This window comes from Lissotriton vulgaris, chromosome 8, assembly GCF_964263255.1.
Source record: "Lissotriton vulgaris chromosome 8, aLisVul1.2, whole genome shotgun sequence".
NCBI classification, from domain to species: domain Eukaryota; kingdom Metazoa; phylum Chordata; class Amphibia; order Caudata; family Salamandridae; genus Lissotriton; species Lissotriton vulgaris.
Window position 1 is genome coordinate 29192392 of NC_141696.1, and position 26596 is coordinate 29218987.

Consider the following 26596-nt stretch of genomic DNA (forward strand, 5'->3'; position numbering starts at 1 on the left):
TAAATAATAAAATAATTACCTTTTTAATTAGTTGTTTCAATTTTCAAAGTAGAAAAAATTAAATAATTTTCTCCAAAATGATTTTCTCTGTAAAAAATAGATTAAATATATGTGTATTAATAAATGTATTTGTGTTTCGTGTGTTTTGAATTGTCCATTAAAATATTCAAAATACCTTCAAATTATTATTGAAGAGGAGTGTTGGCTGTTTAACAAAATACAATTTTTTTATACTGGTCTTTTGCGGCGTTGTTTTTAGTAGTTCGACTAATAAAAAAAAAAACATTTTGACTTGTTAGAAAAATATTTAATGTTTATTTATTTGATTTCATTTTAAAATATTAAACAAAATTTATTATATGTATTTCTCAGCTTTTAAAATGTAGGGTTTTGTATATATGTACATATGTATAAATAATTGTAGTAATATGTTTGTGGTATAATATTTTCTTGAAATAGCAAACATCAACATATTAGGTGCAGCGTTATAAATGTTTTAGAATATTATTCTGAAAAGAATTTCAGTAACTCACTTGTATTCCGAAAAATGATACTCCTGAGATTCGATATGGTTTTCGTTTAGGTGAAGAGGTCAGAGGGTCAGGTTTGGCGTCTGGTCACTCTGGTAGTTGAGCACCAACTGTTTTAAAAATGGTGTCTGTCTCGTATTTATAAGTTTTGGTCAGTGTCACTGTTTGTTTTGTAAACACAGCGTTGGTATGATTGTTTTATATACTTTTTATTTCTGTGTAAAGTTATAATTTAAAAGTATGTTAAAAGATATGTTATTTGCGTTTTTCGTGCCGTTTTGGCATCCATTTTAATAGTAGTGTTGTGGTATTATTTCATGGAAATAGTAGTAGGACTAACGTTTGAACTACATATTTAAAATGGCGACTATGTGTGACTATGTGTTTGTATGAATTTGTTGGTTATAAATAATTATTTTCATTCATTCATATATATGTTTAGTATATTTGTTTGTAAATTCGTTGCGTGTGTAAAAAGTACTATAATTTAGAATACATGAGTATTATTTTTTAATACTCGAGTATTCTTTTTAATACGCAAGTATACATTTTTTAAAATGGTAGCATTTATATCCCTTACGTTATAGTTTTTCTTATCATTTTTAATACACTTCCCCACCCAAAACCCCTAGTTTCCCTGCATCCCGTTCCAGGTTTTACTTTACAAAAAAATATGTATATATTATATTTGCGTTGTAATGGTATGCGTAGTAAATGTTTTCGTTGTAATAGCTCTTTACTATTATTAACACTATCTTGCGTTGTAATAATAATCGCTGTAAAAGCATGCATTGTAAAAGTATTTGCGTTGTAAAAAATGCGTTGTAAAGTACTGCGTTGTAATAGTATGCATTGTAATGTCATATATCCCTTTTTCTGTGTTTGTAGCAATTATGGGAGACCTTGCTTGCTACCAGAGCAGGATCACCGGCTTCCACGAGAAATATGGAGGGGACGCATGGAAAGGGTACGATGTGTCATTTAGAAAAGCGAAAGAGTTTAATGAATCGCTGACTTGGGATTGTTTGGACATTGTATCTTGGCATGCGCAGTTCACGCCGGGCTCGGCGGGAGGAACAGGGTCGAGTGTGAATGGTTTCAGGGCTTTTCAGCAGAAACATCCACAGCCCTTTCGACCAGCCCACGGGGGAGAGACTCATTCTAGATCTGGCGGGAATGGGAATAAGCGAGGGGTATGTTGGGGTTTTAACAAGGGAAGGTGTAGTAGGCTGCAGGGAACATGCAGGTTCAGGCATGCCTGCACAGGATGTGGTAACACCTCCCACCCCGAAACTAGCTGCCGATCCAGAGGTAATGTTACTGGGGGAAAAGGGGGTACCAAGCAGGATTGACACGGTGCCTCAGATGACTAAACAATCGCCCGTGGATATTTTGGCTTTGACTCCCTGGCTGAACAAATACCCTAAACAGGTGTCCGTCGGGATCCTGCGAGATGGCTTCTTGTATGGCTTCAGGATCCCGGCGGGTGATTTTCGGGGGCCCCCCATATGCAGAAACCAACTGTCCATTACGCACAACCCGACGGTGGTCGCCACAAAAATTGCAAAAGAGGTTCGCTTGGGGCGGGTTGCAGGACCGTTTGGTGAAATACCAACTGCCAATTTTGTGTGTTCCCCATTAGGGGTAGTTCCCAAGAAGGAGCCAGGCGAATTCAGGCTCATTCATAATCTATCTGCACCAAGAGGGGCTTCTGTGACTGAGGCAATCGATGCAGGCATTTGCAGTGTGAGGTATGCATCATTCAATGACACAGTGGTCATGTTGAATCGCCTAGGCCCCGGTGCATTGTTAGCAAAATCGGATATTGGATCCGCATTTAGGTTACTACCGGTGTATCCCCATGATCAGCACTTGTTGGGTTTTTGCATTCCAGGGGAAGTACCACATGGATATGTGCATGCCGATGGGTTGTTCAATCTCTTGTGCCTATTTTGAAATGTTTAGCTCATTTCTGGAGTGGGCATTCTCGAAGGCCTCAGAGCGGATGTATGATGTTAAAAAGCATACTTTTACATCGCATACCATTACAACGCGATTTTTACAATGCAGGATCCTTTACAACGCATGCCTTTACAAAGCATGTCAATACATAGCAGATGCTATTACAAAGCATGCCATTACAACGTAAGTATAGGTAAGTATAGCTTTTTTTTAAAATTGTAATTAATAAATATTTATTTATTTGATTTCATTAATTTAATTTAATTCATTTATTTTATTTAAAGTAGTTTTTTTAAAAACGGAACCCTTAAAATACCCCTGTACCCCTATACCCAAAACCTATCCCTAATCCCTAAAAATACCCCTGTACCCCAAAACCCAAACCTAGCCCTGAACCCTAAAAATACCCCTCTACCCCATAACCAAAATGTAGCCCTGAACCCTAAAAATACCCCTGTACCCCATAACCCAAACCTAGCCCTGAACCCTAAAAATACCCCTGTACCCCATAACCCAAACCTAGCCCTGAATCCTAAAAATACCCCTGTACCCCTTAACCCAAACCTAGCCCTGAACCCTAAAAATACCCCTGTACCCCTTAACCCAAACCTAGCCCTGAACCCTAAAAAATACCCCTGTACCCCATAACCTAAACCTAGCCCTGAACCCTAAAAATACCCCTGTACCCCATAATCCAAACCTAGCCCTAAACCCTAAAAATACCCCTGTACCCCATAACCCAAACTTAGCCCTGAACCCTAAAAATACCCCTGTACCCCAAAACCCAAACCTAGCCCTGAACCCTAAACATACCCCTGTACCCCATAACCCAAACCTAGCCCTGAACCCTACAAATACCCCTGTACCCCATAACCCAAACCTAGCCCTGAACCCTAAAACTACCACTGTACCCCTTAACCCAAACCTAGCCCTAAACCCTAAAAATACCCCTGTACCCCATAACCCAAACCTAGCCCTGAACCATAAAAATACCCCTGTACCCCATAACCCAAACCTAGCCCTGAACCCTAAAAATACCCCTCTACCCCAAAACCGAAATCTAGCCCTGAACCCTAAAAATACCCCTGTACCCCATAACCCAAAACTAGCCCTGAACCCTAAAAATACCCCTGTACCCCAAAACCCAAACCTAGCCCTGAACCCTAAAAATACCCCTGTACCCCAAAACCAAAATTAAATAAATGTTTTAAAAAAGATAAACTAACCTATACTTACATTGTAATGGCATGCGTTGTAATAGCATCTGTGATGTAATGTCATGCGTTGTAAAGGCATGCGTTGTAAAGGATCCTGCGTTGTAATAGTTGCGTTGTAACAGTAGTCCGTTGTAACAGTTGCGTTGTGACTGTTGTTTCCCCCTCAGAGCACCAACATGTGATGCATTATCTCGATAATTTCCTGTTTCTCGGCCCGGCGGGCTCTCGGGACTGTGCACGGGCATTGCAGGAATTCTGCGTGCTCATGCGGGGTTTCGGAATTCCGTTGGCGCCAGGTAAAACAGTGGGTCCAACTACCTCCCTGGAGTTTCTGGGTATTGAACTAGACTCTGTGGAGGGTTGCTTCCGTCTGCCGGTGGAGAAGATCGCCAAATTCAGGGCTTCCTTGTTACAATGTCTTCGGAACGACAAGGTGACACTACATCAACTACAGCAAACAGTGGGACAGCTGCATTTTGCACTAAGGGTTATACCGATGGCTCGCCCTTTCTCACGATCCATTGCCAAGGCCATGGTTGGCCTCAAAGAAGGGCACCATCGTACGAGGCTGTTGGCAGAGGTTCGCCAGGACATGCTCATTTGGCTGGCATTCCTGGCGGATTTCAATGGCCGGGTAGTCTGGAGCAAAGCTCCGGCCTCGTCAGCAGAGCTAGGTTTATGGACCGACTCTGCGGGCAGTGTGGGGTTTGGCGCGATCCTTGGTAACCGATGGTCGGCCCAGAAATGGCCAGCATGGTGGGAAGCAAGTGGCTTGACGAGCAACATTGGTTTCCCAGAGTTATTCCCCATCTGGGTAGCGCTGTCAGCCTGGCCAGAAGAGTTCCGAAACCGCTCGGTGATATTCTGGTCTGATAACATCACTGTGGTTGAGTGCATTAACCAGCAGGCAGCACGCTGCAAGTGGATATTGCGATTGTTGAAAGAAATTGTGTTGAACTGCTTGAAGCTAAATGTACAATTCAGGGCAAAACATGTGCCGGGAGTACTGAATAATGCAGCTGATGCGCTCTCTCATTTCAAAATGCAGGCATTCAGGGATTGTTTACCCTCAGCGGAGCTAGTGGCAGCGCCATTTCCCGAAGCATTATGGCAAATCGGCACCCCGGACTACAAAACCTCGTGGCAGCCAGTTTAGTGCCCAGGACAAGGAAAGCTTATTAAGGGGCGTTCCGCTCATATTGCACCTTTTTGGGCCCTGCATGGGAGCATAGATGGGGTCAGGAGGGGTCCTTTACCCAATATTAAGTGGCACTTCATGAGGAAGGCCGGTCGGCGCCAACCGCCTGTCGGTATAAGGCCGCCATATCATTTATGGCTCAGCTCCAAGGGATCAGGGACCCGACGGACTCCTTTATGGTCAGAAAGGCGCTGCGCGGCTGGCGGCGCCTAGAGGGAATCCGAAAGGATTCGACAGGTTGACCACCTTGCTGGCTAAACTAGAGGAGACATGCTCCTCACCTAGTGAGGTTGCCCTATTAGGGCAGCATTTGCACTGGCATTCTCTGGGGCCCTGCGGGTAGGCGAACTTGTGGCTGCCAATAAAAGGGATACCGAGGGGGGTCTGCGCAGGGACCACACGCAAGAGAGGGGGGATTCCCTGCTGATCACGATTGCCAGGTCAAAGACAGACCAGGAGGCCCAGGGGAGAAGCATTGTGTTGCAGCGCGCTCCGGGTAGTCCCTGTTGTCCAGTGATGCACATTGAGGACTGTCTAAAACAAAGGGTGACGACGTGGGGGGGGCCTTGCTGCGGCATGCTGACGGCACCCCGTTAACAAAGTTTCAGTTCCAGAGGGTGCTGGCGATCACGATTGCAGCTGCGGGCTTGAACCCAAGTGATTTCGGAACTCATTCATTCAGGATAGGGGCCACTACAGAAGCGACGGCCGAGGGTCTGCAGGCAGACAATGTTAAACAGTTGTGGCGCTGGTCTTCAAACTGTTTCAAACGTTACGTGCGGTTGCACATGTTGTAATTTACTGAAGAAGTGCACTCACGCTTGTTGTGTTTTGTTTGGATTACAGTTTCACGAGCCTGTGACGCAGGGCGGAAATTGGGACCGGCCCAGTATCAGCTAACCACCACTTCAGGAGCAAAGAATGGAAGACGAGTGGTCTGGGTCGTGGGCCACTCATACGTGAGACGTGCCGCAGACATATTCAGGGCAGGTGATGCGATTCACACATCTGAGGAATATGGTTTCAGGGTGTCCTTCCATGGGAAGGGCGGTTTGTGTATTGACCAACTGCAAAGTTTTGTTGAGGAATTGTTAGGGCAGCACAGGTCACCGCCATCAGTGGTCATAGTGCACATTGGGGGCAATGACTTGGTGAGGTTGGGCAGACGGGCTTTAATCGAACACACACTTTCAGCAGTTAGTTGGTTAGCAAAGACACTCCCGGGGTGCACAATAGATTGGTCACACATGATTCAGAGGAGGGTATGGAGGGGTGGTTGGTCCACGACAGCGTTGAACCATTCGGTAAAGAGGGTCAACAATAAAATGGAGAAATTGTTTCAATGTAACCACCTTCAAAGTATACCTCACGGGTGCATTTGGGGGGACCACTGTTATTCAGACGATGGGGTACACCTGTCCAGGGTGGGGAATGACATATTGATAAGAGACATGATAGCTTTGCTAGTGGGACTGATAAGACATGACCTATAGGAGTTGTGGGGGGGTCAGATAGTCGGTCAAGTATCTGGCCTGTGGCGTTAAGGTCATGATCGGTGAGCAGTGATTTCAAGGTCCCTAGTGGGGGCGCCACCCATTATGGATGGGAGCGCCCGGGGGAGGCGGCCATTGGCCCCTCCCGTGGGGGGGCGGCACCCATTACGGATGGGATCGCCCAGGGGGAGACGGCCATAGGCTCCTCCCAGGTGGAGATGGCTATATGCCCCTCCCATGAATTTCTTGGGGGCCGGATATCCGCTGCGGCGGAAGAGAGTGCGGGGAAAGGGGGGGAGTCCACGCTGTCCTTCTTACGGTTACCCCACATGGGAACTCGGACGACCTTAAGATGGCGCCGAGTGGAAGGGGGCCCCCATGACAAGGGAAGTTACGGTTGGCTACGAGGGTAAAGCCCTCTGCGCATGCGCCACTCACACGAGAGGGCGGAATTTTGATGATAGGGACCTGACACCGGTTAAGACCTTGCCGTTGGCCCCTAACGATAGGGTGTACAAAATTTGTATGCAATGCATGATGTCATGATGTTAGACTCGGTTAGGAAAATCTTTGTGTTAGAGATTTGTTAAGGTTAGCCTGGATATCGGTCTTCATCAAGTGTAATGAAAGTTGAATTTTGTACATGATAAATGAAACGTTTTTAATTTAAAGTTTTAAATTTTGTTTCATATTTTAATAAATACGGCCGGGGGGGTCGCGAGGCCACCCTGCCTTCCAAAAGTTCAAACTGTGTCTGTCTCCTACCATTGAGATTGGTGGTGGAAGGGGTGGTGGGCATCCCGGACCATATGGAAAGGGGAGACCTCTTGGTCACCCCGAACGTATGGCCGGGTGCCCCGACCACCCGGGAAACCTTTGCAGGCGGGGGGCGTGTCCCCGGCCGGTATGCCCAAAGTGGCGTGGTTGGAGCACGCCCCCGCCGCCTAAAAGGGTTGTCCTAACATCCGGCCGGAAGTCTGTGCACTTTGGGGTGGGAGGGGGATGCCGCCCTGCCTCCCCGCTGCAGGTTAAAAGGCGTGGGGGTCCAGGCAGGCATCCTCTTGTTCCCGCACTCTGAAGGCTGCACCTCTCGTCGCTCGTGAGCCCTCAAGGGAACAAGCAGCAGTTTTCTGATCCACCCACCAGCCCCTGTTGCAGAAGTTTGGGAGTAAACAAAGTGGTGATTTGCAATTGACTGTGATGCAGAAACGTCTTGTCTAGGCCTTTTCTCCCATTGTAGATTGATTCCAAGAGTGTGTATGCAACTGAATACTTGTCTTTAGGCCCTTTTTCCTTTGTAGAAGTATAATAAACTGTATGCAATAAAATGGTTTCTCTGTTATAGGACCTTTTCTCCTTTGTAGCAATGTTTAGAGATGTTGGGTACTATTCTGGGACTTCCGCTCTACAAGGACGGGGGTAGCAGTGAGGGATGTATCTAGCTGTGATATGAATTTTGCATAAGGTTTTTTCCCACTAGTAGGTCAATAACTGTCGTATTTATTAGTCTTCGGTCGGGCGGTAAGGCATGATTGGTGAGCAGTGATTTCAAGGTCCCTAGTGGGGGCGCCACCCATTATAGATGGGAGCGCCTGGGGGAGGCGGCCATTGGCCCCTCCCACAGGGGGCGTCACCCATTATGGATGGGATCGCCCAAGGGGAGACGGCCATAGGCCCCTCCCAGGGGAGACGGCTATATGCCCCTCCCACGAATTTCCCGGGGGCCGGATATCCGCTGCGGCGGAAGAGAGTGCGGGGAAAGGGGGGGAGTCCACGCTGTCCTTCTTACGGTTACCCCGCACGGGAACTCGGACGACCTTAAGATGGCGCCGAGTGGAAGGGGGCCCCCATGACAAGGGAAGTTACGGTTGGCTACGAGGGTAAAGCCCTCTGCGCATGCGCCACTCACACGAGAGGGTGGAAATTTGGTGATAGGGACCTGACACCGGTTAAGACATTGCCATTGCTCCTAATGATAGGATGTACAAAATTCGTATGCAATGCATTATGTCATGAAGTTAGACTCGGTTAGGAAAATCTTTGTATTAGAGATTTGTTAAGGTTAGCCTGGATACCTGTCTTCATCAAGTGTAATGAAAGTTGAATTTTGTACATGATAAATGAAACGTTTTTTATTTAAATTTTTAAATTTTGTTTCATATTTTAATAAATACGGACGGGGGGGTCGCGAGGCCCCCCTGCCTTCCAAAAGTTCAAACTGTGTCTGTCTCCTACCATTGGGATTGGTGGTGGAAGGGGTGGCGGGCATCCCGGACCATATTCTATTGTTTGTATTGCCAACAAATTGGCATGCCCCCAGACTCCAGCACCATATGAAGCCACTGAAGCAGATTTTGCCTAGTATACTTTTTTTACACTAAATAACTGTTTCGATCCTATAGCATTATTACTTTTTTGCAACATCAACCCTCTGTTGTTCATCATTGGGAACCATCTGGCCATCCTATCAAATCTTGCCCCTAGATAGGAGAATGTGTCTGTCTGTGTGATTTTTCACCCTGCAATATGGAAAACTAAGGGTTTATTAACTTTATGACCTGTCACTAGGATAAAGGACTTAGCCTCATTTGTTTTAAGGTCCAATTTTGCCATAAAATAGACATATGACTCTACTAGGTTCTGTTGTGCTCTACCTATGCGTGTAATTAAAAGTGCATCATCTGCATAGAGTAATATTGGCATGCAAGTTTTATTACTATATGGAACTTCCAGGGTTGAAACCATCAGGGGAGACTCTACTACATTCATGTATTTAGGAAAACAGAAAAGGAGTGAGGACACACCCCTGTCACACATCTCTAGTGATGGCAAACCATCTCATACACTCTCCTTGGTTCCCAAAGAGAACTCCAACGCAGCCCTCGAATATAGTTGTCTGATGAAGGAGATGATTGCTTCATCAACGCCCATCTCCTTCATAATGCTCCACAGATGGCAGTGGGCGACACTATCGAAGGATGCCAATAGGTCCATAAAGGCTAGGTAGAGCTTGCCTTTTTTTACTTGGGCATATTTAGCAAACTCACACGCTCAGATTTAAACATTGGTCCAGGGTGCCCTTAACCTTTCTGAAGCCCTATTGAGACAGAATCAGGACCTTATGTGCAAATGCCCATTCCTCCACTCTAATAAGTAGAACTCTGCCCTTAAGTTTTGCAGTACTATCCAAAAGCGAAATGGGCCTATAATTAATAGGGTCAGATGCATCGGCCATTTTGTAAATGTGTATTAAAATAGACTTCTGTCATAACTTTGGTGGGCCAGTAATAGCGATTGCATTGAAACTGTTAGTAAGAACTGGGCCCGATAGTTCAGGCTTTTCGGTAATGAGGACTATCGGGGTTCCATCCGCTCCCAGTGCCTTCTTACCAGCGCCATGGGAGAGGGGTGGAATTGGTAGTTAGTACCATATGTTTTCGAAGTAAAAAATAATCCCACGGTCTTCCCTTCAAATATTTTTTAAAAATTAGCCACCAACGATTCCTCATCCAAATGACTGTCCAAATTGGGTTCTTTGGGTGGCTTGAGGAATGGGGCATTTATTCACTGCCCAAAAATCCCTAGAGTTCTTTTAGACAGAGGCGTGGTGCAATGGTTCCCAGGATTCTTCATTTAATATGCTCATTCTGTTCTTTTTTGCTGCTTTATATTGCTGTCGGGCGAGCTTAACCTCGGCTGCATCTCTTGGGTCCTTTTTTAGGGCTTGGAGGATTGCTAGTGATTTTGTACAGTTATGGTCAAACCACCCAGACTTTTAACGTGGAGCAGTGCCATTTGTTAGGTTATTTCTAACCTCTTCCAGGATTGTGGCAAAGGCTTTTACCACTCCCTCTGGTTCACTATGTATATTAAGGCAATTCATAATTTCATTTTGCCTGGCTACTACAACCCGGAGGATCAGCTCTTCCTTATTTATATTCACCCACTTCATTACAATCCCATTTTTCCTCACTATAATGGGGGTTATGTATTTTGTCTGATTGACAGCATTCCCTTCCCAATACCATTGGCATGATATGTCCGCATGATCACTTATCCCTGAGAAATTGGTTTTAATATCTCTGAAGGTACCTTTTAAAGATACTGACACTAATACAAATCAAAGGTAGAACCATTGGTGCTGGAGCCACAGGTTTTATGAAGCTGCCCTGTGATCTTGGAAGAGGGATTTATGATTTCTAGATCTCCAGTGGTGATAAATCTGTAAAATGTATCACCGTAGCCATTGTGTGAGAATTGGTGGTACCTTCTCCATTCTCTTCCGTTAGACCATATGTCATGTTTGAAGAACAGTGACAACTAAGCACATTAAAGTCCTCCACCCATAACACATTAGGCACATTCTTATGATTATTAAGTAAGCTATTCATTTTCCCTTCACGTACATCTACATTCTTATAGATCTCCCCACCAAAGTTGGTGTTCTGATAATTTATAACAAATGCAGTACTTCTGCCTGGGCCTTTAAAATCTAATATGTTTTAGTATGGAGAATCATCATGGAAAGATAAAACTTCGGGGAATATTAACAAGTAACGGGTTTAACATTATCGTCGCTTTAGCGGCAGAAAACTGCGATAATGGGCTTGATAATACGCACTTTTGAATTCCCATAGAAGCCCATATTCTGGTGTGAACATGGAGTCTATGGGAATTCTCTATGGCATATTATCAAGCCCATTATCTCCTCTTTAGCTGCAGTTTTCTGCCGCTAAACTGGCGATAATGTTAACGCCGTGCTTGATGATATACCCCTTCAAGTCTTAGTGTATTTTTCATAAGCGTCAGGATGGCGTCCCTTGCTCGGCCAGATTTTGATGCAATAGCCGGAGTGCAGAATGAACGGTGACCGGTTATGTGAATAGGGCCTATTTCCCAAGCTCTTGAAGGCTGAAGAAGTCAAAAGAAGCAATATACTTGATCCATCAGTGGTCTGTCAGTTTTTGGCCAAGACCTACAACATTCCATGTAATGGTTGAGAAACAGTCCTTACTCTTCGGGTATTGGGTCAAAGACCCTCTCCCCTCAAGTGCTCCTCTGATTATTGTGTTGGAAGTTTCCTTCATTGATGTAAGTCAATCACAGGATTCTAGATCTGTCAATGCAGTAAAGTGATTACTAGTTGTTATGGTGGTGATTTCTAGTGTTATCTGGGTTTGATTATACCTCTGCAGAAGGACGCTAACAAAGTCCTTCAACCCCCTTGACCCTGGAGGTTGGATTGCTCATTTGTAGAAGAAAGCCTAATGGCAAAACAAATATATGTTAGTGTAGGGGATTTAGTGAGTGAATTAGGTAAATTACTGTGAGATGCAGATGCGAAAATATGAGTGTGTTTTTATTATATACATACATTTTGAAAGATTCTTTTAGCTTTCATTATTCCTAATTGTTAATACATTTTGACTTATTATCATGTGTCGTGCAATATCACTAATGAGAAGCTCAGAGGACGATTGTGGTCAACCATATTTATTTTTTCAAGTATTCACACTAATCAAACTTGGCAACAAGTTGTTTAAAAAGGAGTTTGTTTTTTACTTCTTTGATTTACCCAAAAGCACGTGCATTGCACTACTCTATTTGCATATTTTACTGAATTGAATGTCCTGCATCTCATGGAAGGTGCACATAGTAAACAGTGCTATTGAGGATGCTGATTGCATTCTGTTCTTAGCACTAATGTTTCCACTTTTGAGGACAGTGGTGGCAAAGGCAGTGCCAGGGGACTCAGGGAGCAAGCTGAGACCCTTGGGGACCCCGGCATGTGTGGTCACATGGATCAAGACAGGAACTGGTTTTTAAATTAAAGGACAGCAGAAGCATAACAGAGAATCTGTGGGAACTTATGGTATCTACTGGAAATATGTTTTCAAAAGGAATGTAAGCTTTTCTTCTGATGGATACTTCTGACCACAGAGTCTGCACCTTAAGCTTGTGTCCTAAGGAAGAGGGATTGAGTATTGCTTACTAAAAAAGGAAATCCTGCTACGCCACCCTGTAAATTCCAGTTACTGCAGGTCTGTGCTGTAATGTTTTGGCTGGGGATTATCTATTTAGTAGTCATTACATTTATACATTAATGTATAATGTATAAATTAGCTGTTTTTATAAATTATTTTATGCATGGAATCTCAGTCAGGTGAAATCAAGGAATTTAACTGGGGAGCAAAGTGAAGGCAAAACATTATGAAGTTCCTTGGCAAGAACCAGGTGAAATGTGTTTTTATTTTTAGGTGAGAGGAGAAATATATGCTGAGTTTGAGAAATAACTCAAATAAAAATGTCAAACAGTGAAGAGATTTTGATATTGATGTGTGTGTTGTCCGCATACTGAAGAATGGTGACAACTGTCCTCAAGTTTCCCTCAAGATATCCACCAGCTGAATGAAGAGTGAAGGGGCCAAGATTGAGTCTTGTGGAACCCACAGACACTTGTGATGGGATCAATGTATTGCATCCAATCCTCACTCCTTGTGATCAATGGAGAGGAATTAGGCTAACAGGTCCAGAACCATCCCCTTGATTTTCATGCAGTCTTGCATGAGTGAGAGGAGGCGATCATGGACTCTAGTACTGAATGCAGCTGTCAGATCAATAAGAATGAGGCGAGAGGATTCCCCTACATCAAGGATTCAAGAGCATGGCCATTCCTTTCTACAGCCACCTCGGAATCTAGACTTATGGAGTGACAAGAGATCGGGATATAATGCTTTTCTCCATTGTTTAATTGGATAGTGTGTCCCATTCAACAATAGTTTTTTTTTAATAGCTTTTTCCAAAAAGTGTCATCTCTCTTAATAAGCAATCAATCAATGTGATCCTTATAATAAATATTTTTATAGTTATGACTACTAGCTGTGGCAAAGGCCTGAGTGTGGAGACTATGCCAGCTCATGCTATACCTGTTGAGTCCTTTCAAGCGGTACATCAGCACTGTCGGTCACCTATATGACCACGTATGCTACCCAAAGCCGTATATTACTGTGTCAGATATCATACTCACCTGGGTCTTTTCACCCCATAATATGGCACTATTGTTGATATTGATATGTGTGTCTTGTTGGGAGTCAAAGCTGCCCACGTTGACAAGTTGAATCTCCTCATAGTTAAATATCTGTACATTCACTATGTCATAAGCGCTTGGCGCATCACCATTTTCATCAAAAGATATTTGTGCTCCAAAGTTTAATGATAAATTCATCCTTTTTACATAGTGAAGGACCTAGGAGATCAAAACACAGATACAGGCAAAAGGAGAACATATTAACACAAGAAGGAAAATTAACATTAATTTTACAAATATCAAATAAAATCTATTTAACTACCTCAGTATTTACTAACTATTGTAAAAATTTCTAAGCCAGCAGATGCTGCAGTGTAGAGTTAAACATTAACCCCACTCAAAGGTTCCTTCTTTTAACGTACATTAGCCATTTACTGAAGTTAAGATTTTTTTTTTGTAATGATGTAAATGCAGATGTACTTCTCAAGGGTACCTATCCCCTGACAAACCTCTCACTGGTCCTGTATACATGAGAAACTTGATTGTTCCTATTAGAGCAGAGTTAAGACTGATTTTCACAAGGAGGATCTCTGCTGCAAGTGGCTATCATTTTGCTGAGAATGTCATTATAACAATTCTGTTGATGTTTCCTACGGCCAAAGTAGCATCAAGCTATTGGTAATTTATTCACATTGTATGGCACAAGTTGATATATAGGAAGCCCTGACCTGTTGGTATGTATGTTATACTGTTACTATTACCCCCTGCAATTTAAACTGTACAGTCAATGCTTGAAAATCCAATTAAAAGTATTCAAATATAAAAGGAGTGCCATAGGACTCAAGCTATACCTTACTGATGAGACCTAAGGAGGTTGAAACTAGCAGTTTGGGTTGTACTGTTTCTATCCAAGCAGAACCAAGAAGCACACGACCAGTCACTTTGCTACTGTTTCAGTAGATGCCCTAAGTTCAAAGGGAATCCCCAGACATGACTCCCATGCTCACGGAGCCACAGCACTCACCCCAATGACAGGGTCTGAATGATGTGAAAAATTTACCACAACAGGGGAAGGAACATACCACATGCTGACCACAGGGTGCAGGGATGAACTGCACCCCTGCTTTTCTCAATGCAGGCATGCATCCTGCTCGGAATGCATGCCTGCATTGTGGAGTATACGAATGCGACCGAACCGTGTTCGGTTGCATCGTATTAGCAGGGCAGTAACCCACGACAGCAGGTCGGTGGGTTACAGCTCCTGATTGATGTCCGACATCGGAATCGGCCCCATAGTGTTCTCCAAATGTCTCATCTGGGGTATCATGGAGAGAGCAGCATGGAGAGAAGGGTCAGGAGTGATTTCTGTGGCCTACTATAGATAGGAGTGTAGAAGACAAAGTGAGATCATGTATAGATTGTGCCATTATTGATAAATCACAGAAGACTGTTAATTATGATATGTCACCTATGTATAGACCCAATAGAGTGTGGGAAAGAATTTCATTGGTTGTTGCTGTTCCAGAGTGTTTGCCAAAGGCCAAACATTTGCTATAGTTTGGATTGATCAGATGTCACATTGACCTGAGGTTAAAATTGTAAATCATGATTCATGTTACATGTGCCAATGTGATCAGTTTATGAATGATGTTTTGAGAGAGTGTTTCCCTAAGAATATGTAAGACAGATAATGGGGCGCAAGTTACATATAATGGTACGTTGCAGGGATTCTGCTCATTAACAGAACTATGCTCTACATCTGATGATATGAAATAATTTTCATCAAGACGTGGTTTGAGCATATTCACACCTCTATTTATTACCCACAGAGTAACATTATTGTAGAAAGATGAATAAGGGTTTTGAAGGAAGGAATACAGATAATAGAAAAGATTATTTTCAAAGTATCAAAGAAGTATTGTGGAGTTATTGACCAACACGAAGGGCTAATGCTGGCAGATCACCTTTAGAAAAAATTAGGGTAAGAGGGGCTGTTTGCAAATTAACATCCAGTTTATGTTTAATGCTCTAATAAATGATGATGATTATTATATTTAGGGCTAACAATGGGTTGCTTAATTCTTTTATGTCATTTAGGGTGAAGTTTAATTATAAGGTGCATATTTTTTAGGCATTTATGGTCTTCTTAACTATATTATTGATCTTTATCAAGGGTAAAGTGTGATCTCGCTGCTGGAATTTCCGTAGGTCATTGTTCTAGATCCATGCTGGAATTCTGGAGAGCAGCCCCTTATCATACCTCCAACACCAAGATGCCGCAGCAATCGAGCGCTTTAGAAAATTATTTTTCATTTAATTTCAATTTCAGAAATCAGTTAGCTTGGGCTTCCTATCTTTGAATGAACGTTATAATATACGTTTTATAATCCGAATTTTTTTACCACTTTTTGGGCACTTGTTGATTTAAGGATATGTGATGTAATATGAGTCCCTGCTTTTAAATTATATATACATGCATTACAGGTTAGGTTCTAATAGTAATAAACATGAAGTGAATTTTTCAATGAAGACATATTTAGCAAAATTTGAAATTTACCAGTATGATATGGAACACTTTACACAAACAAATAAATGAAGTACAAGAGATTGAGCACAACAAGTCACACTAAGAGGCTAATTACGCAAGCCCGCCCAACACCATCATTTATACTGGTCTCAACGACCTCTGGTTGGCGGTCCTGACTGCATAATTACAATGTGACCGCACATGGTGCGGTCGCATTCTCACATTTCACTATGGTAGCGTGTGCTATGGCAGTAAACCAGCTGTTATACAGATCAAAGGGAGAGAGAGGACTAGATAGGCTAGTCCGGATCCCCTGGGTTATATATGTAAAATCAATAGGGACTAGCTGATTTTTAGGGAGAGTATAAGAGACTCAAGTACGTCAGACAATATAAGTAAGGAAAAAACGCTGTTTTCCTTAGTAAGCCCTCACCCACCGACCTAGTCGGTGGCATGCTTCATCATCGGGCCCACCACAGTGGCACCGAATGTGCCCCGGGTGTGCTTCAACGCCAGGTGACTGCGGAGCTGGTATATTGCTGAGTGTGCAGTGAAGGAGTGAGAAGGTGAAGTTTAAAATGCTATACAAGGGATCCCAGCACCCGAGGGTTAGCAAATTTTAATAAACTGGGTCTCTGTTAGCAGGTTAAAAAGGTAAATGGACGTAAGTAGGAGTGTTATGATGACCTCCAGCGTCCAGTGTGGTCTACATGTTTCAGCCAGTGCCTTTATATTCTAAGCTGGCTTTCCTCAGGACCAATAGGATAAGTGAAGGTGCAAAAATAAATAATAATAAACTATATTAAGTGGTTGTGTTATTTTTTAACTATGTGTTGCGCACGCTAAGGCGCTGTAACTGTTAGAGGGGATTCCCTCAAGCTTTGCTACATAAAACACAAAGGACAAAGACAGGACGTACAGGGTAGAGTCATGTTAAAATGGTAGGTTTTTTGAACCATTGATTGCCGACTAATAAGGTGGTGTGCGACCTATATGCGGCTAGTGTGGGCTCATGGCTACTGCATGGTCCCAGTGAGGGTTTAATAAAACCGTTAGTGAGAGGTGGTGGGCTAAAAGAGCGAAATCACAAGGTGAGGTACAGGTAAGTAAGATGCAGGGTCCTCACTCTGTGTTTTCTGGTACAAAGCCTCATGGGTCGCCTGGCAGAGAAAGAGACCCTGTGGGGATAGAAGGTTGTACAAGGCTGTCTAACCTGTAAGGAAAGAGAATTGGTGCTTACCCCAGTTGTAGGTATAGTGGTCTTGTTTACTCACGAGTAGTTCGGTCTGGTTCCTCCTTGGACCTATTCGTCCTTCCGCGGCGCCCGGTTCGAAATGAGTGGGCCGCCTGGATTCTCTTTTATACTGGTTGTTTAATGCGTTTCACCTGAGTGGAGGTAAAATTGGTAGACAGAGAGGGAGGGGTGCGCATAGCGCGCCATGTCATGGTAGGCGATTCCTGCGCCTGTGCGGCGGATCAGTGCGTGTAGTGGCGCATGCGCAGTAGCTCGCGCATGCGCAGTAGATCGCGCTGGTGTTAGTGGGGATCGGGTCCTGTGCGCATGCGCTGGGATTTTAGGCGCATGCGTGTCACAGAGGTAATCCCGAAAATCTAAGCACATGAAAGGGATGTATTGAGTGGGCAAAGTTGCGTGTTATAGGCGCCACGTATAGCCATCAAAATAATGTCTACGGTATTCTGTTAATGACAGAAAGCCTTTCGTGCAGATCAATTCATCAGAGTAGATGGTTACGCGTGGGGGGTTATAATGTATATTACACACGCGTGGGGGGTAATCAGATCAAGGGTGCACAGTGTGCACAGGGAGTGGGAAAGAGGGCAAGGGCAGGACGTTCATGTAGGGGTCTTGTGGCACAGTATACATTCCACCGTGTAGGGTTACATGGTGGGGATAGGTTCACATTTGCACAGCTAGGGTGTTCCAGGGTATGGCATCATTGAGGCCATTGGTATGTGTGGATAATCGATATATCCAACGTTGTTCCTTTTGTAAGAGGAGTTTTTCGTCTGTTGAGTTGTCAAACTTTTCAATAACAGTCCATGAAAAGTCATTGGGTGTATGGTTGTGGGTCAGGAAGTGGTCTGTCAACCTGCTTATATTTTTCCCACATCTTATTGTGCTCCTGTGTTCTGTCATCCTAGTGCGTACTTTTCGGGTCGTCATGCCAATGTATCTCAGGCCGCATCTACAGGTTATCAGATACACCAGGTTGGTGGAGTTGCAGTTGGTAAACTGCTTTTGTGTCCAGGTTTTACCCGGTTCCAGGTTCAGTGTCTTGGAGGGCGATGTTAGGTGGCATACACTGCAATTGTTGCATGGTTGGTGGCCGGTGACTTTGGGTAGGCCCCAAGCGTTGACAATGGTGTTGTCTTTGTTCTTGGTGTCAATTCGCGGTCTGGTATTGACCAGTTGGTCACGTAGATTGGTGGCCCTCTTGTATGCAAAGCGAGGTTTTTCCCAATTCCTGGTGCCAGAGTTTATAATCTTCCAGTTGCGTTGTATGATGTTAGCCACTTGGTTAGATGCTGTGTTATAAGTGGTCACACAGGTGAGGGCTGGTTCTTCCTGTGGTTTGTCAAAGGTTTCCAGGAGTGCTTCCCTGTTTTGGTTTCTAGCTCTTTTGCAGGTTTTGTTAATTATCCTTGATGGGTATCCACGGTCCATGAGCTTATGTACCAGGTCATTGGATTGCAGTTTATAGTCCTTGATGTTGCTGCAATTACGTCTGATGCGTAAAAATTGCCCGTAGGGCAGGTTTTCCCTCAGGTGCCTGGGGTGAAAGCTGTCAAATTTCAGTAGTGAGTTTCTTGCTGTAGGTTTATAGAAGGTGGTGGTAGTGAGTTTACCGTTTTCCGGCCTGATATTTAGGTCAAGGAAAGGTAGTTCAGTGGAACTGCTGGTGCATGTGAAGCGTAAGTAGGAGTCTAGCTGATTGATCCAGAGCATGAAGTCATCCAGATGGTCTTTATTGCCTGTCCATATTAGGAGGATATCGTCGATGTATCGACGCCACAGTCTTATGTTGGTAGAGAAAGGGTTGGTGGGTTGCTGTATATGAGAGTTTTCGAAGTGGGCCACATACAATCCTGCCACGCTAGGGGCAAAAACACTGCCCATAGACGTGCCATTCGTCTGTAGGTAGTAGGTCCCCTCATATTCGAAATAGTTCTCTTTGAGAGCCAAAGTGGCGCAGTCCAAAATGAAACTGCGGGGTGTTATATTCCCAGGGACTTGTCATCAGTACATCATGTAGTACTTTTAATGTTGCGTCCTGCGGTAGGCTGGTATAAAGGCTCTCGATGTCTAGTCCAACCAGTAATTCAGTAGTCGGATCAAAATTGAGATCTTGAATTACACCGAGGAGGTGTTTCGTATCCTTGATGTAGGAGGAGGTTTTTTGAACCAGGGGATTGAGGAAGAAGTCACAGAACCGGGAGAGGGGTTCAAGGAGGGATTTGATGCCAGACACGATTGGTCTGCCGGGCGGTGGGGTTGTGCCTTTGTGTATTTTGGGAACTGTGTAGAAGTACGGAGTTTTTATTTCTCTAGGGCATAGGAAGTCCGCCTCTTGTTTGGAGATTTTTCCATTATCCTTGGCGTTAGTGACCAGTTGGTTAATGGTGGCTTGTAGTTGCGCTGTTGGGTCTTTATTCAGTCGCTTGTAATTTCTGTTGTCATTAAGCAGTCTTCTGCACTCCTGGTCATAGTCCGTCTTGTTCATCAGGACGATTCCACCACCTTTATCCGCCGGTTTGATGATAAGGGTAGGATCATTCTGTAGGCGTTGGATGGTGCTTCTATCTTTGCTAGACAGGTTGTTGAAAGTCTCCTTGTGTTGGAGTTGTTCTATTTCTGCGTAGACTGCCTGTTCAAATGTGAGGATTTCGACAGGGATACTTCCTGGTGGGGGGGTGAAGGTAGACCTTACTCTCAGCCCAGTTTCGTTGGGCGTGTTTTCTCCCTCAGTGATAGCGTTGTCTTTTTTCTCAAAGAAAGCCTTGAGTTTAAGTTTTCTGAAGAACTCGGCGAGTTCCACGTGTAATTTGAACATGTCCAATCTAGTGGTGGGGACGAATGAAAGGCCTTTGTTAAGTACTTGCATTTCCTCCATGGTGAGTTGGGTGTCTGAGAGATTGAACACTAGTGGGCATGGGGGTGTTATTTGCTTGTGCCCGGTTGTTCCCTGGTCTTGTTTCTCGTGTTGGCACTCACTGGTTCCTCTTCTGGTGTCCAGTGGACATGTCCTTGGTTCCGTCTCCTGTTCCGGCCTTTTCTGCCCTGTGATAAAAAAGGATATCGCTGGTTGTGGTTTCCTTGAAAAAAAGGGGATGTTCCCTTGTGGATACATTTGGGGATATCCGAAGTACGGGGGTGGTAAATGGCCGAAGAGGGGGGGTGGTGGCCCAAAGTTGTGGTTTTGGGGGCCTTGCCAGGGTTGTTGCCACTGTTGTCCTCGTTTGCCTCTGCCTCTGCCTCTCACAGAGTGAGGACCCAGCATCTTACTTACCTGTACCTCACCTTGTGATTTCGCTCTTTTAGCCCACCACCTCTCACTAACGGTTTTATTAAACCCTCACTGGGACCATGCAGTAGCCATGAGCCCACACTAGCCGCATATAGGTCGCACACCACCTTATTAGTCGGCAATCAATGGTTCAAAAAACCTACCATTTTAACATGACTCTACCCTGTACGTCCTGTCTTTGTCCTTTGTGTTTTATGTAGCAAAGCTTGAGGGAATCCCCCTCTAACAGTTACAGCGCCTTAGCGTGCGCAACACATAGTTAAAAAATAACACAACCACTTAATATAGTTTATTATTATTTATTTTTGCACCTTCACTTATCCTATTGGTCCTGAGGAAAGCCAGCTTAGAATATAAAGGCACTGGCTGAAACATGTAGACCACACTGGACGCTGGAGGTCATCATAACACTCCTACTTACGTCCATTTGCCTTTTTAACCTGCTAACAGAGACCCAGTTTATTAAAATTTGCTAACCCTCGGGTGCTGGGATCCCTTGTATAGCATTTTAAACTTCACCTTCTCACTCCTTCACTGCACACTCAGCAATATACCAGCTCCGCAGTCACCTGGCGTTGAAGCACACCCGGGGCACATTCGGTGCCACTGTGGTGGGCCCGATGATGAAGCATGCCACCGACTAGGTCGGTGGGTGAGGGCTTACTAAGGAAAACAGCGTTTTTTCTTTACTTATATTGTCTGGCGTACTTGAGTCTCTTATACTCTCCCTAAAAATCAGCTAGTCCCTATTGATTTTACAGTAAACCAGCTGTACCACAAGCTCCCATAGGGAGATGGGATGTTGTGTTCATCCATGCACCACGTGGCAGGCACCTCAAGGAGATTGCCACACTGTGCAAGGATCATTGTTGCCCACTCAGCCATCAACCATAGGCCGCAAACAAAAGGGGGCCCTGCTAGGGGCCCACAAACCTGCTTTCCAACAGGCTTTCCGTGTCAGAAAACCCGGCATGGAAAGCCTGCCGGAAACCATGCATCGCAATCTGGACAGTTTAAAATGCCATCAATAAGGATTTTTGACTGATCTCTGAGTGGCCAACGGGCTCGTTGAAGCCAGGCAGATTGACAGGCCAGTTTGACTACCGACTGCCTAAATTGTAATTAGGTGGTCAGAAGTAAAAAAGAGGTTCTTGGTCGGAAAGTTTTTGACCTAGGGCCAGAAGCTTTCCGACCGATATCGTAATCGGCCCCTAAGTGCCTATTCTTTGTGTCCCATCGGCTGCAGCTAGTGAGTTCTCTAGGCATGCATGCTCAGCAATTAGATAATACATTTTTACTCAGTTACCTGCCAGGGTTTAATGTTGGTGTTATCAGCGCAGGCTCCATTACCGAAAGGCCCTTGTCCTGGCTTACAAACCATCAAGGATGTCACAGCATGAGCTAAAGCAAAAACTGCAAGGTAGGTATGATAACTTGAGCTCAGATCGTTCAACTCAAACTCACTTAGATGTATTTTTTCTAGTGTCTGCTTCTCAAAGCAGGAAGTTACTGTTCCGCCCTGTGTCACAGGGGTCAATGTCCCACTTCCATTGGAGGCCACCCATCTACAGTTAAATGCTTTCTCCCAGAATAGTTTAATAAATCTATCATTGGGATCGCGCATGGGATTGAGTCGAGTAAGGAAGTCCTCAAAGCCTGGCATCTTGGTTATCCGGAGGACTAACCCTAATGATCCATTGAATAACCTCCAGGCCTGCTTGGAGAAGAGTCCAAGAGTCATTGTGAAGGATGTGGAGAAGATGAAGGTCTTATCGGTCACGTTTTGTACTGAGAGGGCCTCCAAGAGATTCTTTACATGGATTACAGAACTGTAGATAATGATTACTTTCGCTGTATGTCTCTGGATAAATTTGGCGACTGTGATTATAATTGTTCTATTATATGTCGCATGAGTTTTTTCCATATACGCCACACATCCCTTGTTGTGTTCGATTGCTGCCTTCAGGTCTGGCCCTCCTTGCAAACCCGTTTCATCATCGGAGATGATCATTCCAATCCATGTCCAGTTGAAGTGTCCTATTAGTCGCACCATCGCAGTGATCTGAAAGATGTTACTGGGTACTGTGCGCAGGAAGGATGGGAACTGAGACTTGTCACTTAGCATGGGCAGCTCAGACCCATAGCTTATCTACATAGAATAAATTAGAAGTAAAAACATATACAATGTCAAACTGCAAATATTTTGCCTGTATTTTAGAAGTTCAACAGACCTTCCTAGACATTTTGTGAAGACTTTTGGAACACCTGTTGCATTGATTAGCTGAGTAAAAAACGGATGCATATTAGACTTTAGAAATCATGCACACCCACAGGAAGGAACTATAGGGAAGCAAGAGGGAGTGTTACATTTTTGGTAGCCCAGTAGCTTCCTGTGCCCAACCAGCTGCTGGTGACTTAAACAGAGCCTGACATTTGGCTGAATGGGATTGGACAACATGTTTTATGTTCTCCTGAAAAAAAGGAACTGGGATCCTGCATTTAGGAAGGTGACCATTTTAGACCCACAGTAAGCTGCAGGTCCTGCAAGCAATGTTTTTCCTCTTGTACAAACTACATTTGTGCTAGAGATTTCCCAAATGGTATATGAATGGGTCTAACTTTGAAAGAATATTCTCAATGTTGTGAATCAATATTGAAACAAATGTAATATGTTTTGATGAGGTGCTGGAGGTAATTACAGTGTTGTTAAAAAGAAACTGTCTGTTGCTACAGTGTGTTAGAAATATTCCTAACTGTATCATTCGGGGCTGGTGTCTAGTTTTCAAACCATGATCCTACAAAGCTAGAAGACAAACTGGTGAAGAATTGGCTTGGTGGTTTAGTCTGCCCTGTTCCCATGATGCTTTGGGACAGGAACAGACTAATTTGCATATAGCCAGGTTCTGAGCTGGGATGGTGCAGTGAGATAAATAACAGTGATGGATCAAGCCCTGATCTTTGGACTGGGTAAGAGTGGTCTGCTTAATTCAGACACTCTGTTCATCACCACCCCCTTTTCTGAATCCTTTCCATTAAGGGCTACTATAACTGATGAGCGAGCCGTAGGATAACATGGGCAGGCACCTGGACACCACTGAGGTCTCCAGAAAGATTATGGCCCAACTTGGCTCATCACCCCAACATGTTTACAATGTCGGATTTGATGTGGCATGTAACCTGACTGCTTCATTCGAGGTTTCCCTGCTGGCCTCCACTGCCTTTGGCAGCCTGCAGCTTACTACCACCCAGACAGGAATCTGACCTTCTGCCAGGAAGTGTGAACTCTCCCAGGAGTCAAAAGCAAAGGCCTGCCTGGGAACGAGGTGACACCTTCTTCCCTGCCAGGATGACTAGTAAAGTGGTACATCAAGGCAGTGAACTTCAAAGCATGCACAGCCTCTCAAATGTACACTGGCCAGTCTTCCAAATGAGGAAACAGCCCTCCCCATGCACCCAGCCACTTTTGTGCCCGGGCAAGCAAGAACATTAGAAAGTGGATAGGCTTACACTCCCCATAGGCTCGCACCAGCCCTAGTTTGGTGCAGCTGTTTGCACAGCAGAGGAAGTTTACTGCCGGTTTTAGCAGTAGCAAATTTTAAGGTTCTGTCCTAAAAAGGTTAAACACCCCCCGGATGTGGTCACCTCAAGAGTAGATTAGCCACTGGGGTAAGTAGCCAATTGCTCTCTTGCACCCACAACCCTAATAAACCTTAATCTAAGGATTAAGGGGACCCCTGGCACCAGAACCTCGGATCTGAGAAGACTTTAAACCAAGGACAAAGAAGAGAACCAAGTCTGCGAATTTAGAACCTGCACAAGGCAAAGGCCTGAAAGCCTGCCACGGTGATAACCACCCTAAAATCACATGCCTGCAAATCATCCTTGATCAAAGACTGGCTCTCCCAGACAGAAGGACCCCTTTGAATGCCAAAGGCAAATGCAGACTCCTTTGCACACTACCGGAACCAAATAATTGTTAGCCATCGAGCCCTCTACGGTATTGCCCAAAAGTTGACAGACCATTACATTGTGGGAATATAGTCCTGATTTTAAGCAAGTTTCAGGTACCTACCATTTTCCATGGACCTCCAAATGTGGAAGTATCATCCAGCTGACAGTGTGTTTACCACCATCTCTGCTCAATGCTGCAAACACGACGGAAATCAACCCACCACCATCAACTGACCATAGTAGTGTCTCCATTTTTGACCTTTTACATCTGTTTCCTCATTAGCGCCGTCTAAGCAATATACACAGCTCTTCTACAGCTCCCATCTCAGGAGCAAGGACAGTCTTGTCAACTGTGCACCAGGACCTTTCCGGCCAGGTAAATTTTAACGGGCTGTTGTTGCTTAGTATGGGGACCCGCATCACCTGCACCACTGTGGTGCCACATAACTTGACTTGCAAGCGACTGATAGTTGTAATTTTCACCGTTGAGCACAATAATAACATTTCACTCTGTGAAATGCACTGATTAAATTTTTTGCTTAAAATCTATTACTCCTGTTATATGCATCCCATTGTATTCATTTTTGTGTCTAAATTAATATAAAACTTTGCTTTATTTTATATATTGTGTCGGATTTCCTTCAATAGTGTTAATTACTTATCGTCTATGTGGGTACTCTGAAATGCTTAACACATGTTCCTGTAGAAAAGCTTTTGCCACTCTACCAGGGCTGATCTAAGAATTTATTATTGTGAATCCAAGGACCATCTTTGGGGTATTGTTAGAGTGTTACAAGGTGAGGTCTAACCAGCATTACTACATAATACTCCACTTTCCCACAGACTAGTTTTTCAATGAAGGGCTTCATAAATGTAAGTATATTGTTACACTGGCCAATTCGGTGTCTTCCTAGGACCCAATAAATCTTGATTAATGATATACATAGAACAAATATTTTTTGTCTTTTTATAATTTGTTTTGAGAATACTGAGGATACTGGATCCTTCGAGTCGTCTTGTCTCTGCAATCTTTGTAAGGGATAGTGAGGCTGCATATAGTAAATATGGGCGAATTTTGTGAATCAGCAGTTTGCGAATTCGCGTGAAATCGCAAAAAATCCGCGAATTTGCGGATTTCCCACAAAATCACAGATTTTTTTGCGATTTTGCACCACCGCTAGTGTGTGTGGGTGGGGCAAACGGGGGGGCTTCCATGCGAGTTCACATGCCTCTTGTGTGTATAAAAGGACAGGCACCAATCAGAGCAGCAGATCTGGGGAGAAAGAAGCTCGTGGTCACAGGATCTGCACGGGGATAGAGCTTGTGAAAGTCAAGGATGCAAATGCCTCCATCAAGCATCATAGCTAATTTTCGACGGTAGATATGGGGAGAACACACACCTGCCCAGCCTCGACAAAACCACTTTTTTTGGGGGCTGATTAAGGAGTTACTGAATTTGACCTTCAACTCAGGCACCTGCTTCATCTATATCTGTAAGTGCTTCCTGCAGGAGCCTCGTTGTCTACTTGTAACTATTCTCTGACCCTGCTTCAAGGGTCAGAGCAGGGTCAGAGAATAGTTGCAAGTAGGCAAGGAGGTGCTGCTCAGGAAGTACTTACAGGGTTACAGCAGGTGCCGAAGTTAATTTCTTTGTAACCATTTTGTAAATGGTTACAAAGAAATTAGCTTCAACTTGGGCACCTGCTGTAACCCTGTAAGTGCTTCCTGAGCAAAATTCGTCCCGCTCACGAATTCGCGGATTTTGCCTCAATTTCGTGCAATTCGCGGATCGTGAAATCGGGGAAAATCAGAAAATTTGCGAGCGGAATGAATTTTCCGCCCATACTTAGCATATAGTAGGAAAACATGGCTTCCTCCAAATTTGGTATAATCTCTTTCATAGTGATTCAAGATTTCCAGTAGGGCAGCAACAAATAGGGGACCAATACTGGGTGGCAGAATGCACTCTTCTATAAGTCAGTGTTGTAATTCTTAGTGTTGAACTATGGCCTTCAGAAACTTTTACTTGCACACATGTATAGTAGGTAAGAAGTGTAATCAATGAGCTAATAATGTTTAGTGGACTCCCAGGATGATAGTTGGGTCAAAAGTCTGTGTTTAACAAACCGCAATTTGGAAGCGAG

At 44.2% G+C, this 26596-nt stretch overlaps 1 protein-coding gene across 1 annotated transcript in view; it reads right to left on the reverse strand.

Annotated features, from left to right (window-relative positions):
* Window positions 1-18640, reverse strand: part of LOC147693292 (vomeronasal type-2 receptor 26-like) — a 76328-nt gene extending 57688 nt beyond the window's left edge. The window contains exons 1-2 of the mRNA XM_086935901.1: window positions 18125-18640; window positions 13428-13646 (exon numbers count right to left, since the gene is read on the reverse strand). Of these exons, the coding sequence (XP_086792027.1) occupies window positions 13428-13646; window positions 18125-18640 (735 nt within the window). The remainder of the gene's footprint in view (window positions 1-13427; window positions 13647-18124) is intronic.
* Window positions 18641-26596: the final 7956 nt, after the last annotated feature.